We start from the raw sequence: 18,599 nt of genomic DNA, 5'->3' as shown, positions 1-18,599 counted from the left end.
TTTAAACTATGCACAGTTGGGATTTAAAAGAATTCTGGGTAAGTATCTCAATTCATCAGGAAGATACTTGAATTTTTTTTATTTTTAACTTTTGCTGAAAGAATTTAGACCAATGGTGCTACTGGTAGGCAGCTTTTGGTCTGATGGTTCCCATATTCAGCTAGGATAAAGGAATGCCCATCCCAACCAGATGCTTTACTGCTGGAAAAAGGCACAACTTTCTCCAGCGTTGTCTGCAGAATGTAGATAAAACAGTCAAGACTGCATCTATAATAGTGTGATGATAGATTCATAGGGTTGGAAAGCACCTCAGAGGTCTTCTAGTTAAACCCCTGCTCAAGATAGGAGCCTTATACCATCCCAGTCAAATGGTTGTCCAGACTATTCTTGAAAATCTCCAGTAATGGTATACCCACAACCCCAGGAGGCAAGGTATTCCATTGATTAATTGCTCTCACTGTCAGAAAATTTCTCCTTACTTCTAGGTTGGCTCTCTCTTTGGCAAGCTTTTACCCATTCTTCTTGTCCTTCCCTTTCATGCCCTAGAGCAGGGCTTTTCAACCTTTTCACCAATTGTACCACTTTTAGGATATGGCAGTATTCGAGTATACCACCTAGCAAGGTGTCAAAAACTTGATGACAAAAAAAAAACCTGTTCAAAGTTGCAATTGCACTGAAATGACTTATGATGATTTTTCACACTTAATGACCATTGCAGCATGCCCAGGGTCATGTGATTTATATTTGGATGCTTGGCAACTGATTCATATTTATGATGGTCACAGTGTCCCAGGGTCATGTGATTTTGTAACCTTTTGACAAGGAAAGTCAATGGCAGGGCTGCTGGTGGCCAAGTGCTAAGGTGGGACTTGCTTCCCTCCCTCCCTCCTTCTTTGCCTCCCTCTTTCTCATTCCCATCTCCCTCTGAAGAAAAATTTGAAATACGCCCCCCCCCCCCAGTTTCCCTCTTCCATATATTCATCAAACAAGGAAAAGCCTCCAGAGACAGAAAAGACAAGCCGCTGAGGGAACTACCTTAAAAAGGCACATTACCCTTTAAGAATTAGCTACTGGCTAGAAAGGAAAGTTAAGGAGCTGGCAGATGGCACTTAAGGAATAAAAAAAAATGTAGTAAGTACTGGCTGCCGGCTAAGGCAGCCTCCCCAAATGGCTCCATTCATAAGTAAAGGAATGCTACAGGGAAAATCCATTCAGGAGAAAAATACTTCAAAATCCCTTGCATCAAAACTTACAGCTAAGAATAGCGGAGCAATAGAAGCTAACACCAGACATCAGCCATCAGCCAAATAGAAATTGTCAAAAACTCCTTAAGAACACAAAGCCCACATTGCACAAATCCCAGAACTTGAAAGTCACAAAAGCGCATAAGAATCCTTCCACTCTCCATCTCCCTCCCTCCCTCCATGCCTCACCTCCAGCTGATGCTGCCTTTCTTCATTGCTGCCTTTCTTCATTCCTCGTGGAGGGCAATCCCTCCCCCATTGCATTTTTTGCCTGTTTGTTGCTCCCAGCACGGATGGCTGCCACAGAAGTTGTAGATCGGCTTATGTCTGGCCGGCTTGCTTGATCTCCTCTCCTTTCCCCCCCACTCTCCTCCTCCTTTCTCTTTGGTGCAGCTAGAGGTGACTCTACCTCTTTTTTCTCTCTCTCCTTCTCCCACCCAAACTGCCTCCTTTTATAGCCTCTCCTGTCTCTGCGCCCCTCCTCCTCCAGTGAGCTGGAAGTGAGCCTGGGGCCTTTGCCTCGCCCAGCCACTCTGCAGCTCTGGAGGACTCTCTCACAGTAAATCCTGCACTGTGCTGGTTCGTTGCCTCCCCCACTACACTTGGCTGGGCAGGGCCACATACCAGCTGCCACATGCTAATGTACCACAGGTGGTACATGTACCACTGGTTGAAAAGCCCTGTCAGTCTCATTTCTGTTGTGATAGCCTCTCAAGTACTGGAAGTAACCTATCATGTGCTACCTATTCTATACCTATGCATTTAGTGTTTCCTGCCTAAGTGCAGGACCTTACTTTTCTCATGACTGAACTGCATCTTGTTGGATAGGGCCCAGTACTCAAGTCTGTCAAGATCTTTCTGGAGCAGAGTTTATCTTCTAAAATATTGGCTATTCTTGCCAGCTTTGGATTGTCTACAAATATTTCACTCCTAAATGTGTGTACTTCATCTCTTAGAATGCTTAGCCAGGAATGGGCTGTAATGAAGTTTACTGGGACTTGAAGTCCACATAACAGAAGAGTACCTTGCTTGAGGAATTCTGACTTTCAGCAATATAAGGCATCTTTTTGATAACAAACTCAGCTACTCCTCTGTTGAACAAAGAGGGCCCAGCAGCAGGAGAGATCCAAAAACAGAAATGCAAAATGTTTTTACAGATAAATGTTTTTTTAATGGGGGCAACCGTGCCAGAAATGATCCTCTTTCTATTTGCATTCTGTATCTACTCTTTTTTCACAGAATAGACGTGGAATGAAATGAATCTAGAAGAAGGGAAGACTGAGTGAGGCAAAGAACTGGAACAGGGAATCACAAAAGAGAACAGGACTGCCTTACTGAAGATTTGAACAGGATTATTCCATGCTGTGACAAGTTAACCCTTGATTATTAAGAATCACTTTTCAGGACAGCAACATAAAGCATGATATTTTATTGGCCTGCAGTCTGCTAAAGGAGTTCTCTCATTTTTATTATTATTATTATTATTATTATTATTATTATTATTATTATTATTATTATTATTATTACTATTATTATTATTATTATTTCTGAAAAGAGGGCTTGAAGGTTTTACAGGAAATTGATTGCGGCCACTTCAGGTGAACATAAGGCTTCTTGTGTTCTCTCTACACCTGACATGCAGCAAAACACACGTACCCAGGATATGTGATATGCAATTACATGGATCCTGATACTGGGGGGGAAAACCCAGGCATTTCAGGTGCTTCTGGGGGACTTAAATGCCCTTTTGTTTTAATAACACTTTTCCAATTCCAAACCAATTGGTTGTTATACCCAAGTCAAGAGGATGTATTTTGTCCACATTTCAAACTAGTGTAAAGCCATTAGATCTCCACCTTATTTTTCTTCCTTTCCCTCTCTGCCTTTTGAATTCTGGAGTAGCAAATCCACACTGTGTATCTCATGAGAACTGCTGATTATCCATTAGTCCATTAGACTTGGAGATACTACCATTTTTGTTGGCCTACTTTGTATCTTATCATTTTGCTTCCCCAGCTGCTGAAAGAGTGAATTAACAAAGATTTTGAGACACCAAGACAATAGCAGATGCTTTGGTCCCCTGATAAAGATATTATGCGTATATGTCTGTATGCATGTATTTATTTAATTTGTGTCCCACTGGCATCAAATGACTCTTGGCATATACCGTATTAGGTTGCAGGACTTCTTTACAGAAGACTTTCTTCTCTCTTGGATCCAGGTACTTGGCAACCAACATGTGTTCACAATGTGCTTGCAACATCCTGAGATCATGTGATCATCATTTGCAACCTTCCCAGCCAACTTCCAACAAGCAAAATCAACGAAGGAAGCTGGATTCACAACAATTGCATGATCATGGCAAAAAAGAGGATAAAATTGGGCACAGTCACACGATCTTTCAATTAATGACCACATCCCAATTGCGACTGTAAGTCGAGGCCTACTTGTGTTGCAATGACACTACATCTATGATGGACAGTTCTATGGTCCATCCAATTTCGGTCTCTGCTATTTTAAAACCTTTTAATTTGAACCTGGCATAATTAAAACTTTAAAAACAAACCCTCAGGTAAAGCAACCAGATATCTGAGCCTTTCTACTTCACTTTAAAAGGTGCAGAGTTGAGACCATGCATGATTTACAAAGCAGGGAAAAAAATCCATAATTTAGTAGGCCCTACCACTGAAAGAGTTCTCTTTTATATAAGATAAATTCTGAGCATCAGGGATATGATTTACAACAGTTTGTTCAGTTACCATTCAAAAGTACAATAGCACTGAAAAAAGTGACTTATGACTGTTTTTCACACTTATGACCATTGCAGCATCCCCTTGGTCATGTGATCAAAATTTGGATGCTTGGAAACTGGCTCATATATTTGACCTTTGCAGTGTCCTGGGGTCACGTGATCACCTTGTATGACCTACTGACAAGCAAAGCCAATGGGGAAGCCAGCTTCACTTAACCATGTTACAAACTTAACAGCTGCAGTGATTCACTTAACAACCATGGCAAGAGAGATCGTAAAGCGGGGCAAAGCTCACTTAACAACTGTCTCAATTAGCGACAGAAATTTTGGACTCAATTGTGGTCGTAGGTTGAGGACTACCTGTACAATTCTAAAAATCAGCTGATTCAAACAGCCAAATCTATTAACTTAGATGTATTAAAAATCTTGTTTCAAGGTGAGGTAACTAGGCTTCTCTTTCTTCCTTGGATACTCTCCCCAATCAATTTTTTAAAAAAGCATAACTAGATTATCAAACATTTCAAATTCAGAAGAAGAAGAGAATGAAAGAAAGCTTGAACGTCACATCCATAATGTGTTCTAGTCAGAAGTGATATGTAGTAGTGAGATAATAGACAGTTTTAGGAGGTTTTTTGTTGTTGTTTTGGTTTGGTTTTGTGAAAAACCTGGAGCAGAATTTTGGGAAATTAAATATAAACATTATTAACGTTTATAGCAGAACCTACTGGCAGTATCAATTGGAACAGATTGGACACACTTGGCTCTCTGGAGTTATGCCGAAGGACCCAAGACTAATGTAATCTTAATTATATGATGCAAGGAGTTTGGCACAGACTTCCAGAAACATAGGACAATACATCTGGGGATGGGTGGAAACCTAAGGGGAAAAAGGAATAGTTTTATAGGAATGCCATTATGAGATTTCAGTTAAGACTCCTTTCACGCAACACAAAACTATATATTTTGAAAAGGATATAATTGATTTCAAAAGCTGTAATGAGATTATGTTCTCTGCTAAGAGCTTTCTTTTCTGGCAGGGGAGATGCTTGAACTCATCTAGGTTCAAGTTGGGTAATGAAGAGAGACACCTGAGAGGAATAGCTCTTAGTTCTACCTGAGAGGAATGAAGTAGTGAATCGCCAAACAACAGCAAACACAGCTTGTGTCATGGATCTGCTCCCAGACCTCTCTCCAGATGTGAGTTCAGAGGAGGAAGGTGAGTTTGAGTTGGCAGAGGAAAATGTGGAGCTGAATGTTGGTCAGGATTGGGGTTTGGAGAGTGTTAGTCTACCGGAGCAGCCTTAGCTGGGTCATTGGATGAGTGACAGGCTGAGCAAGGTGAGCCACAGTTGCAGTAAGTTGGCCAGGAAGCTCCAGGTGAGGACCAGGAGCAGCTGCCACCTGTTAGTAATGAGGAGAAGGTGGAATCCACACCTCAACCTGATCCAAGGACACGTAGAGCAGAGAGGAGACATGCACAACACTGGTCAGCTAGATTACTCGCAAGGAGGCAACCTCTGCCTCTCATGAAGGGTTGCACTGTCATCGCCTACTTAATGAGAATTTTAGTGATGCTGGAGCAATGTGCCCAGTTCTGTGCCTTGTGCCTTGTATCCTGACCCTTTCAACTCATGGATTGCTTTCCTGGACTGTGTGTGTGTGTGCCCATTGGATTTGGTTACCCAGTGACTCGTGCTGTGCTGATCTTGGAATCAGGACCCAAGCAACGGGAGTGCTTTCTGAGGACCTGTTTGGGGGGATTTGAATGAACACCTGTAGAACACTTGCCATATGTGTGTGTGTGTGTATCTGTGTGTCTGTGTGTCTGTCTATGTGTGTAGGGGGTGGAGCAGGGCAGTACAGTTTGGACTGAGACCAAACATCCCTAACCTGGTGCTCTCCAAATATTGGCAACTAGAACTTCTGGGAGTAGTCGTAGAGCTAGCAGTACAGCTAGCAGTAAACTTACCATGTCTTTCATCTGAGAAACATATGTGGGGTTATCTCAGTTATCTAAACAATAACTCTGTAAGATCAAATTATGCAATTTGCATAAATTGGTGAAGGAGGGGCTACTCATGCCTTATCAACTAGATGTAGTCCTATTTTAGAACCATTGGAGTCCTCCCCTATTTTACAATTAACATTCGGTGGCTTCCTGTCAGGTTTAAGGAGGAATCAGAATAAGATGCCACTGCAATGTTTCATAAAGTTGAACATCCTTACTTACCAATGTTGTGGAAAAGGACCACCTTGACTTTCCATAACACAACTCCATCTTCTTGTACTATCTATCCATGGCCACTCCCTCACCTAACCCATTGCAACCCTCAGCACCAAACAGAAAGAACTGCAGCCTCCAGCCTGTTGCAAATTGCCTACTAATGGCATATATATCATATTAAAATCACAGGGTTGAAAGATACAGGTGGTCCTCGGCTTATGACCACAACTGAGCCCAAAATTCCTGTTGCTAAGCAGGACAGTTGTTAAGTGAGTTTTGCCCCACTTTATGACTTTTCTTGCCACTATTGTTAACTGAATCATTGCAAGTAGTAACATGGTTGTTAAGTGAATCTGGATTTCCCATTGACTTTGCTTGTCAGAAGTTTGCAAAACATGATCACATGACCCAGGACACTGCAACTGTGATAAATATGAGTCAGTTATCAAACATCTGAATTTTGATCACGTGACCAGGGGATGCTGCAACGGTCATAAGTGTGAAAAACAGTTGTAAGTCTTTTTTCAGTGTGGGATTCAGCCAGTTCGCAGTAGTTTGGCAGAACCAGTAGCTAAGGGTTTTTTGCCCAGGCCCAGAATGGACTTCCAGAAGTAGCATCGACACAGAGAACCAGTTTTTCACATATTTGAATCCCACCACTCCTTCAAACAATCATTAAATGAATCATTGTAAGTTGTGGACTACTGTACTTGTACCGAGGAGAACCAGAAAGAACAACCAAACTCTCATATTAGTAGAATTTTGAAGCAAGACTGGGTTCTTTGAGTGTCACTCCTCGGCAGTTAACAATCAATTGTAGAGTGCCACATGGCATGAAGGTTCCATGTAGACATCGTTGAAAGAATTGTATTCCAATTCCTAAGTTTGTGAATTCCATAAATTAATCATGCATCCACTTAACAAATATCTTCTGTAGTGGTTCAAAAACACACAGCCTGGCAGGGAGGATGGATCAAGCACAGAGCTAGCCCAGAGACACTGCACCACACAGAAGAGTTAGGAAAACCCCCCCACACACACACACACACACACCATGTTTTTTGGAGATTTATTTAATTTTTCCCAGGAATAGGCTGCCTGGCTATATTATAGGCAGTGTATAATAAATTAGTTTATAAAGTGAAGTCTGGATGTGTGTGTCTAGTTGTTTGCAGCTAACAGCTACCTAAATATGGTGCTAATCAATCCCATTTGGTCTGAGCAATGTTTTTTGAAAAAAAAAAGAGGAAAAACATGCCTGGATAAGTACAATAAGCTGTATTAATAATAAGCTGCATATACAACAAGCGGTATACCTTGTTTTGTCATTTTGGTTTCTCTGATGCCTGTGTGTCTATATAGATTTATCCAGGATTTATTACTATAAAGATACATTGGGAAAATAATAATCCATGTTTATTGGGCATGCATTTTTCTTTAATAAAAACTTTGTAGCATATTTCTTTTGCCATTGGGATTCCATGAAACCTAACTATTTCGAAATGGAACCAGTCTTTGACAGAAGCTCAGTTCTGCCAGTTTTTTCTCTATCTGAATGTAGATGTGGAAGGTGGACATTCCAAAGGCTAAGACAAAACCCTTCAGTGTTATCCCAAGTCTAGATGTCATTTGACACAACAAAGCGTGAGGCACCAAGTACGCCAAAGAAGGTCAGAAGTAACAGCACCCAAACACTCAGAATGAACCACACATTCAACTCTGCAAACACAGAAATAATTGACCATGAAAGGGCAGAAGAGCCAAAGAATTCCTGTAAACTTGCTACTCAAATAAAAATACATCAATAGATCGATAGAAATAGATATGATCCACCGCTTAGTCAAAATGCCTGATTCAAACCATACGCAGCAGACTGACAAGACAAAATATCTACTTTGGTTTTCATCTCCTTATGTTAAAAGTTGATTTAATTTTAATGAATTTAATTTTATCTTAGGGAGTTAAAAATGAAAGTATGTATACTGTGTCCAGTTTGTTTGTTTTTAAATTCCATTTATATCCCGCCCTTCTCCGAAGACTCAGGGCGGCTTACACGCTTAGCAGTAACCTTCATTCTATGTATATGCCTGCTTATTAGGGCTTTCACACACACCCCAAGCGGCATTATTACAAAGTCAGCTTAATTGCCCCCAACAATCTGGGTCCTCATTTTACCTACCTCGGAAGGATGGAAGGCTGAGTCAACCTTGAGCCTGGTGGGATGCGAACCTACACTAATTGCAGGCATCTGGCTTTACTTAAGGAGGTATTAGCCCACTGCTCCACCAAGGCTCTGTTGAATGTAATGGTATAAGGTCTTCTGCTTGAGCAAGGGTTAGACTAGAAGACCTCTGAGGTCCCTTCCAGCTCTGATATTCTGTTAATTCTGCACTGAATGTAAAACAGGGGTTTTTATTGCACATCATCTCTAGCTGACAAAGAACATATACAATATTTCTCCATGTATTTTTGTTAACACTCAGTTTTTAGCAGAACTATTTCTTTTCTCTTCCAGTTTTTTCCTTTATCCAAGAATTATATAAAACTATAATGATATTGACAAAGATACATTGAATTTATGATTTGTGCTGGATCCCTATACCACTCTTAAATTATCATCATGAAGCTTAGATAAGCCCATTCTAAAGTTGTAACAGATCTAAAATTCTCAGACATTATAAACTGAAATTCTAAATACCTCACTCAACCTTCCTTCTTTCCAAACTCTCCAGCACCCAAAACTAAATCTTTCCCTTTCTTTCCCCTCCCCTCCCCCAGCACCACACACTCTTCAGAGGGACCAGACATAAGCACTGGAATCCCCCCACTCTAGCCCCCAGGTCTAATTATCATATCATGCAAAAAACCCATGATCCATGCAATACCATAGGTCTGGAGGCTAGCAGCTTCAGTCCCATGTCATCCTAGACTGGCAAGCAAATCCACCAAAATGGCTGTTTTACCATACGGCCACTTGAATGGCAGTTTACAAGACACAAGGCAGCTCCCCGTGGATTCACTGCCTTCCTCCTGTTCCCATTGCCACAAATTGGCTGACCACCTGGTCCCTCAGCTATACTGGGAAGTCCAAGGAATCACCTTGTAGGGGAGAGGGGCAGCAGAGAAATTTAAATAACAACAACAGTAATAATAATAATAATAATAATAATAATAATAATAATAATAATAACAACAACAACAACAATAACAATAACAATAATAACAACAACAACGTCAGGATCCAACAGCCATTGCTATTTCCTCATCCTCTACCAGCAATGTGTCTTTACATTCTCTATGCTAGCAATCCTATGAAGTGTGAGGGGCCAAGTCCTCCAGAGTCCATTCCACATTACTTGTCAGTTGAAGCAAGGACAACAGATCTGTAGCTTCTGAGCCTCTCAAACCACACTCCACTCAACACAGATCTGCAATTACAAGATCATTTACCCAATGCAATTCCACTCAGGAAAGCATTCATGCCTGCCTCCAGTTTTTGATCCACTACCACCATGCCAGTTGTTTTCACCTCTGTTGCTGTTGCTGCTACCACTGCTCATTCCATTCCTCCTGCTAGCTTAGGCAACTGGCATCAACACCACTGGCATCAACATCAAACCAACAAGGACGACCAAATACCTCCACACATCATCCACAGCATCCTCGAATGTCTGACCAAAACAAGCCTATCAAGCAGGCATCTACCTTGGTGCTCTGGTGGAGAAAAAAATGGTAGGCTTCCTGCACTATTTTCTCAATCTACCCAGACAACTTCAGTATTAAGAAGTTAAGGAGAGCCCTGCTGGATCAGGCTAAAAGCATCCTCTCACATAGCATTCTCACAGAGTGACCAACGGGCTGCATTTAGAACCGTGCAACATATCATTTCCACTGTTATTCCCTAATAGCTGGTCTTGAAGTCCTATTGCCTTAAATTCCATCATCCAATTTTACAGACATTGATTACCTTGTCTTCCAAGAATTTTTCAAGACCCTCTTTCCAATTTTCTACACTGGGGATCAACACCATCATTATAGCTGGCAGGGACTTATCCATAGTTTACTTTTGTATTGTGTCAAACAAGTTCCTCCCTTTATCATCTCTAGAACTTCCCTGAATTTAATGACAGTGGAAGTCTTCTCCTTTTCTAAAATTGTGAGAGAGGGAGAAAGACATCTCTTTATCTGCATTTCCCATATTTTAATGTTTTATTTTTTTAAATTTATTTAAAATGTGTATTATATACTTGCTGTCCAGAGTTCTTTTGGTGGGTTATAAGCCATACAGTAAGTATGGCTTAAATTAAAACAATAAAAGCAAGTCAAGCAGATATGTTAGAACTTAGAATAATAATTATAATAGCATTGATATTGTCTTGATTATGGATATTAAATCTGTGATGCCAGAGTGAAAAATCTGTGACTTTTCACATGGTATTAAGAGTCTATATCCTATTCAGTCTGTTCTTCACTTCCAAATTCTATCCAGAGTCTGAAGGAGGGGTGTACACCAAGTACCAATTGGAAGGCTTTCTTCACCACTTGAATGTACAGATGGTACCTCCATACAGTCATTCAAGATGACTATGTATTCATAGTGGAGAAGGACAATGATCTACAGTTGATGCTAAACAAATTCCCATATGCTTCCCTTCAGTCTGACTATCAGCCTGAACAAGACTGAAGTGCTTTACCAGTCCATGCAAAACATCAAGCCCACATGAATAAATGCTGCTGACAAATGAAAATAGCTTCAAATATTTGGGAAACATCATTACCTCAAGAGATGAGACTTTGGCAAAGAAATCAGCGAGGCCAGCCAGGTACTGAGGCAGTTGCATACTAGAGTGCTCAATCAACCTGACGTCTGCATGTCCACAAAGCTGATAGTCTACAGAACTGTGGCTGTCCCTTACCTCCTCTAAAGATCTGAGTCCTGGACTCTGTACCAAAGGGATATCCAACAATTGGAGAAATGTCACATGTACAGTCTCTGCTCCATCCTCGGCATTGGTTGACAAAACTGTATCTCCAACCTGGAAGTCTTGCATCAGTTCATCAGCACTGAATCCCAGATGAAGAGCCCAGATGAAATGGGTTGGACTTGTCATCAGAATGGATGACTACTGTAAGCCTCACCAGTTGCTCTATAGTGTAAGGGAATCTGAGAACAGACCTTGAAGTCGACCACACAACTGTGAAAGATGCTGTGAAGGAAACCTATGCCACTGTGACATCCAGTCAAGGGAACTAGATGCTGCAGCTCCTGACACAACCTGTTGGCAAGCCCTGTGCTATGAAGCCTCCACTGGCTTTGAAGATAGAAACTGCCAAAAATGATAGACAACCATGAATGTAATCACAGAATGATACCCATAGTTGCTACAATAATGGACGTTCAGTGCCCCATTCAGTCCCCACTTCCAGTTTGGGTTTGCAGAGCCACCTCTGTCCCCATAGATGAACTGCACAATGACATGTCTTCTTCAAACTCAAAAGATCACCATATGTACCGAATTGGGCTCAAGCCCTAAGACTGCACCCATAAAGGTTTACTGTATTTTTGCTTGTCATGGAGATATTTGACGTTGTAGCAATTCTTTTTTACCTTCTTACAGAGCTAAAAAGCTCTAGGCATTGCAATGCCTCAATCCCACAGGGCAGTTCTCATCATTTTTTCATTTAACAGCTATTTAAATAATTATGATATGATAATCTTACTAGTTATAACTTAAAGGTGCTGCATGCTGAGATATCACTAAGCTTATTACTGAATACAGTTGCAGACCCAAGGGACTCAAAGGGAATGCATGTTACATTTGGAACTCATTAGAAAAAGAACATCACCATTCTTCAAACATACTAACAGGGCTGAAATTACTCCAGAAATCTTTTTTTAAAAAAAATCTTTTTTAAAAAAACATAAACTGCATAAATTCTGCAATTCCCCCTCACTCCATCGTTCATCCTCAACTTCTGTCACTCAAATAAAATGGCCTAGTTCACACATTGCATAAAACAACTGATATTTTTTTAATGTAGTTTATAAAATAAACAATGATTGTCTGGGTTCACACAACATACAAAACCAGAAACCCATAGTTACAGATGGTATTTCATGCTATATTGTAAGTTAAAAACCATGAATCACATCAAAATGGCGGTAAATGCATTGGTAATTATTTCAATGGACTCTGTAGAGGACTATTTTGGGATATAGTCCAGATATTTCACTTCCTGCAAATATTCAACAGCCAGGTTAATTTATGGAAAGTGTCAAAGGGACTTTATTACACTTATGCAAGTAGCATTATGTCAGCTGCCCATTTGTTCCCAGACAAAATGCAAAAGTCTTAAAGCCTTAAATATCTTGGGTGTAGATTACTGAAGAAAAATTCTTCCCTCTTAACTGAAATCATTCAGGGAAAGTCAACTGCAAATGCTTCAGGCTCTGAATTGGGATCAACCACTGTTAGCAGCTTCTGATCTCTAGAATGTACTCCCAGTTGAAATTATGGTGCTGATATTAACTTTTAAAAAACCTTTAGTCACCATACTTTGGGCAGTCTTAATGTGTTAATAGTTTTTTTTCTAATATCAAATCTGGCTTTATATTTTTAGAACATAAATGTTTTGATTGTTAGTGACATATTTAAAAAGGTAAAGGTAAAGGTTCCCCCGCACATGCGTGCTAGTCATTTCCGACTCTAGGGGCCGGTGCTCATCTCCGTTTCAAAGCCGAAGAGCCAGCACTTGTCCAAGGATGTCTCCGTGGTCATGTGGCCGACATGACTAGACGCCAAAGGTGCACAGAATGCTGTTACCTTCCCACTGTAGTGGTCCCTATTTTTCTACCTGCATTTTTACGTGCTTTCAAACTGCTAGGTTGGCAGAAGCTGGGACGAGTAACAGGCACTCACTCTGTTACATGGCACTCGGGATTCAACCCGCCAAACTGCCGACCTTCTGATCGACATATTTATTGTTCTATAAATAACCAAATAAATTAAGGAAGCTTTGTATGATGTACGAATGCAGATATAGCATTGTTGAACATGGAGGCCTCATTTTGTCTGAACTTCCCATCCGGAAGACTCTTGCTACAGATGGAACGTATAATTCTCCCAAACCATTTGGAGGGCAGTTTTCTTACCTGTCTTCTTGAAGCCACAGCACTGTTGATGCTCTTGTTGATTGCTTTGGTTTTGCTTGAGGGAGCCAAATCATTCTTCCATGTTGCTGAGCTTTCCTTAGAGTCAGATGAAATGGGATTCAGAAACAAAATCCTAGCAATCAACCCATAGAGGACAGTTGCTAAGACCATGGGCATGACATAGAATATCCCAAAGTCCATCATATAGATTGGAGAGTAGTAACTCCGAGACACTTTATACCCACAAGACACTACTGTAGCTTCTTTGTAGACTTCCCTGTTTAGATCCAGTAAGAAAAACCAGAGCATGCAATAGATAGAGGTGAACACCCAGACAAAAATAATGATTTTTTTGGCTCTGGAGAAAGTGCATAGAAACTGAGCTTTGATGGGATGGCAAATGGCAATGTACCTCTCAATAGTGAAGGCAGTAATTGAGCAAGAAGAAGCATTAATACCAAGATATTGGAGGTAAGTAATGCAGAGGCATCCAATGTAGCCATAAACCCAGAAGCCATAAATGCTGTCAGTAATGTTGGGTAGTCCAGCAGCAACAAGGACCATGAGATCTGCTACTGCAAGGCTGACCAGATAACAATTAGTTGGGGTCCTCATGTGCTTTGTCCTAAGTACCACCAGTACCACCATGATGTTGCCCACAATGCCTAGCCCACAAATAAGGAGAACCAAAAAGATAGTGACCACTTGGTATTCAGTAGTGATCACTTCTAGATTTGGCAGAAGTTCTGTCTCATTCTGTCCATTGCCTGTATTGTTCTCCATTGTCGCCTGGCTGCTTCTGTCCGTACTGGTCAGCACATTTTCTCATTGCCTCCCTAGGGGGAAAAATAATCACAAGGAGTCTAATGTGAGGTGAAATTCCTGTCTGGAGACTTTACATCCCACATATATTAAACCCTTAGCTTCCAACAGTGCATTGACCAATTTCCGAAAACATATGCACAGATCTGACTACCGTACAGGAAGGTCCCTCTCTCCATCTCATTAATCAGCTAGATTTGGGGGTTCTTTTTGGTAAACAATGATGTTAGAATGCAACTCAAATGATGGGGTTTTTTTTCCCTCCTCTGCCAAGTGGGTTGTGAAAGAGAGGAAAGCTATCAGAATTTGTTCTTCTCACCATTCACAGACATTCCCAGGCAGAGATGAATGACAAAAGGTCTGGAGGCAGGTCATCCACACTCATGCCCCACTGCCAGTCTTGAAAGGAGGAGAACAGATTTCAAAATTGTGTCTGGGGAAAATTCCCCACTTCAATGGGGAAAGCAGAAATGCATGCCTTACCATTTTCAGTTTTATTTATGGCTGAACACAAGGTTTTAACAACCTAGTTTAAGAACCCTTTGGCATAGCTTTGGGGACCAACAAGTTGATGAAAAGGAGATTTACATCAAGACAATTAGAGTTGCATGCCTTGATTATCCCAGCTTAGTTGTTGCATTGATCAGTTCTGGCTGAAAGGCAGAGGAGATTATTCCCTTAGAGACACATCACATTTATTAACCTACATAGGAATCTATACTGCAGGGGAAAAAATATTAAAGCAATTCCATTTCCCTCTCCTGTTCTTGGATGTAATATGCCAGGCAAAACTTACCTTCAGCTTCATTCGAGTTCTTTGAAATGAGCATGTTCTGCCTGAATAGAGGGCACAAGCGCCGTCTCAACTTTGAGCAGCCAGAGAAAGCCTTCTTCCCTCAGCAAATGGGCTGGAGTAGATCAATCTGTGACGGCGGGTTCAAGCTTCACGGCATCGGCGTCCTCCAAGCCCTCCCGAAACGGAGCCTCTCCAAGCAGCAAAGCTGTCAAATCACAAAATTGCCTATTAATGAGGGCAGCCACAAACAGTGCTCCTTGTACACACAGCTTTATTTGCCTCGTGGAAGGAAAACAAGCCATCCCGTTTTAACTCAAGATGACTGTTTAAAATAAAGCAATAAACCTACATAGATACAGCCAGTCTTCTAGGCTAGTTCTTCGAGAAGTGCTAATGGGGAAATCCAGGCAGCCGTGTACATGTCAGGTTTGCTCTCATATGAATTTATATCTGAACGGCATACCTCTAGCTCTTTTCCTCCCTTTTGCTGTTCTGTGTTCCTGCACTGAATTTCCATATTTTGACATAAATGAGAAAAAGGATGAGGCTAGCTTCCAAATTGGTGCATCTCTGTATATATGTGGGTGTGTTTCTGCATCTAATACGTATATGTGTGTATGAAAAGCCCTTTTGTACCCTTATACATTATATTGAAATTAACTTGTAGCGTGGTGCTCTCTATTGGGGGTATTGAATTTGAAAGATAAAAATCATTTTTGAAATTCAGTTGTCTTTTTGATGTTTTTCTGTCTCTTGCCTCAATTAAAGTGATTTGGGAAATAATAACTGGTAAGGTAGCATTGATTTCTAAACAAAGCAGGAGCACATTTTTGTTCAAAAGAACAATCTTTTAAACAATTTTTTTTACAAAAATGTACTTTATTTCGGTTTTAACTTTCTATCATCAGGTAAGTATGTAAGAAACAGGCTTGCTAACAATATTGATTGCACACACATACATAAATGCCCCAGGAAAATAATCACATTCAATCAAACTACACATGTGTAATGAAATATCCAACCCACAATCTGAATCTAGCATTGGATTCAGACTGGAAATTAATCTACTGTCTATCTATCTGTCTGCCTGCCTGTGTCTCTCTGTCTTTCTGTCTGTGTTTATGTACTGTATGTATGTATGTAAGTATGTATCTATATCTATCTATCTATCTATCTATCTATCTATCTATCTATCTATCTATCTATCTATCATCTATCTATCTATCTATCATCTATCTATCCACCTATCTCTTCTGTCTGTCAGTCTGTCGGTCTATTTGTCTCTCACTGGAATGGGTATAAAAGCATGACTTAATCCCATTGATGTTGATAGCTAAATCTATTATGGTGTGCACTTGACATAAGTCAGAGACTCTCAAATATGGTCCACAGATTACTGCAGCTTCCCTACCTGCATAGATCAGAACAGTCACTATATCAACCTGTTTCCTCCATGCACCAACAATATGTTGTTAAACTGGGTGAGTTAAAGGGGAAAGGGAAAGGTAGGATACATGCAGGATACATGTGAGACCAATTGCAAATGTCTTTTCAATTAACAGTTTTAATGTGTGGGAAATCCATTATGTTTGTTGAATTCCTCTGAGATTGTCTGAAACCTTTTGATGTATATGAATGCCACAGTTTTTCTCTGAATGTTGCTGTTAAAGACTAGTTTTCTAAAACAGTCATTTTGAGGTCTGTTATGGAACCCCATACATTTGTAAAAGGAACTCAAAGGAAAAAAAAGGCTAAAAGGAATAGAATAGAATAGAATAGAATAGAATAGAATAGAATAGAATAGAATAGAATAGAATAGAATAGAATAGAATAGAATAGAATAGAATAGAATAGAACTGGAAGGGACCTGGGAGGTCTTCTAGTCCAGCCCCCTGCTTAAGCAGGAGAACCTATACCATCTCAGACAAGTGACTGTCTAGTCTCTTCTTAAAAACCTCCAGTGATGGAGCGCCCACAATTTCTGGAGGCAAGCTGTTCCACTGGTTAACTGTCCTCACTGTCAGGAAGTTTCTCCTTAATTCCAGGTTGCTTCTCTCTTTGATCAGTTTCCAACCATTGTTTCTTGTCCTGCCCTCTGGTGCTTTGGTGAATAATGTGACTATTATTGGTGGCAGCTGCTCAAATACTGGAATACTGTTATCATGTGTCCGCTATTTCTTCTTTTCTTTAGACTAGCCAAACCCAGGTCCTGCAGCTGTTCTTCATATGTTTTAGTCTCCAGGCCTTTGATCATCTTGCTCTTCTCTCAACATCTTTTTTGTAGTATGGTGACCAAAATTGGTTGCAGTGTTCCAGGTGTGGTCTCACTAGGGTTTTATAAAGAGGTACTAATACTTCGTGTGTATGCCTTTGTTTATACAACCCAGGATTGTATTAGCTTTTTTTTGGCTGCTGCTGCACACTGCTGGCTCATAGTCAAGTGATTGTCCACTATAGGACTCCAAGGTCCCTCTCACAGTTGCTGTTTTTGAGCCAGTACTGGCCCAATCTGTACTTGTACCTTTGATTTCTCCTGCCTTATGTATATGAACATAAACATCTAAAAATGGGTGTTTGGCTAGAGATCTACTTTCCTTAAGCTTTTCTTACTTGAATGGAAGAAAATTCTTGATTAGCAAATTTGTTTTCAGAATGCTCTTATGTAATGGGAAATTTAAAACCACCCATGTGGTAAACACTGAATTTTGAATTATCATTTTGTTGAATTCCTTTGGAATATGGTTTCGCAAAGGTTGGATTTTTTTTCTCACATGTATATCAGTTGCAGGATAGATCTCATGAAAGTGCGTCTCTACAATAACATAGGATAGTAGACATTTTCATCTCATGCTTTTCTGAAGCTCTTTAAATTTGATGAGCATACAGTATGCCCCCCCCCGGGACATCATGCAGAAAGATACTCACTGGGAAATGTCATGGCAATGTAAACTCCCAAGGCTGAAGTTTGTTGGTAATACTGTATGTCCCAGATGAGAATAGTCTAGTCCAGGGGTAGGCAACCTTGGCTCTTTTATGACTCGTGGACTTCAACTCCCAGAATTCCTGAGCCAGCTGGTTGCCTCCCCCTGGTCTAGTCAGTCACACAAGGTTAACAATGCTCCCAAAGTGAAAGACACCCTTCCCATTGCAGATACAAAATACAGGCTATATCTACTTTACAGGAATGCAGAGACTCAAATTACAAATAGATTATTGGCTACAAGTTAGGTATCAAGCAACTCTCTACTTCAATACAGATGAAGTTATGGTAAGATAGATAGATAGATAGATAGATAGATAGATAGATAGATAGATAGATAGATAGATAGATGATATAGATAACCTTTACTGTCATTTTTTACTGTGGGCACAATGGCACACATTAAAAATGAAATTTAGTTGCTTGCTCTCAAAGTGTACACATACATAACACACATTTAAACATACTATATGCAACATATGTATAGAGCCTTACATATAAGTAACATATAAATATTAATCACTGTCCATCTTGAAAACATAATGGAAGGAGGAAGCTTTAGAGTTCACAAGGTTAATACTGTATGGAACAAAACATACTAAATCTGGATGTTCTGCTTACGTTTACA

The 18,599-nt window shown here is 40.3% G+C and overlaps 1 protein-coding gene across 1 annotated transcript in view; it reads right to left on the bottom strand.

The window, feature by feature from the left end:
• Positions 1-14,156, bottom strand: part of TRHR (thyrotropin releasing hormone receptor) — a gene marked incomplete at both ends in the record, with an annotated part of 34,509 nt that extends 20,353 nt beyond the window's left edge. Inside the window, one exon of the mRNA XM_083358183.1 lies at positions 13,374-14,156. Within this exon, the coding sequence (XP_083214309.1) occupies positions 13,374-14,156 (783 nt within the window). The remainder of the gene's footprint in view (positions 1-13,373) is intronic.
• Positions 14,157-18,599: the final 4,443 nt, after the last annotated feature.

This window comes from Vipera ursinii, assembly GCF_947247035.1.
Source record: "Vipera ursinii genome assembly, chromosome: 3".
Taxonomy (NCBI): Eukaryota; Metazoa; Chordata; class Lepidosauria; order Squamata; family Viperidae; genus Vipera; species Vipera ursinii.
Note: the sequence above shows the minus strand (reverse complement) of the source record. Positions and strands in the feature narration are given on the sequence as shown.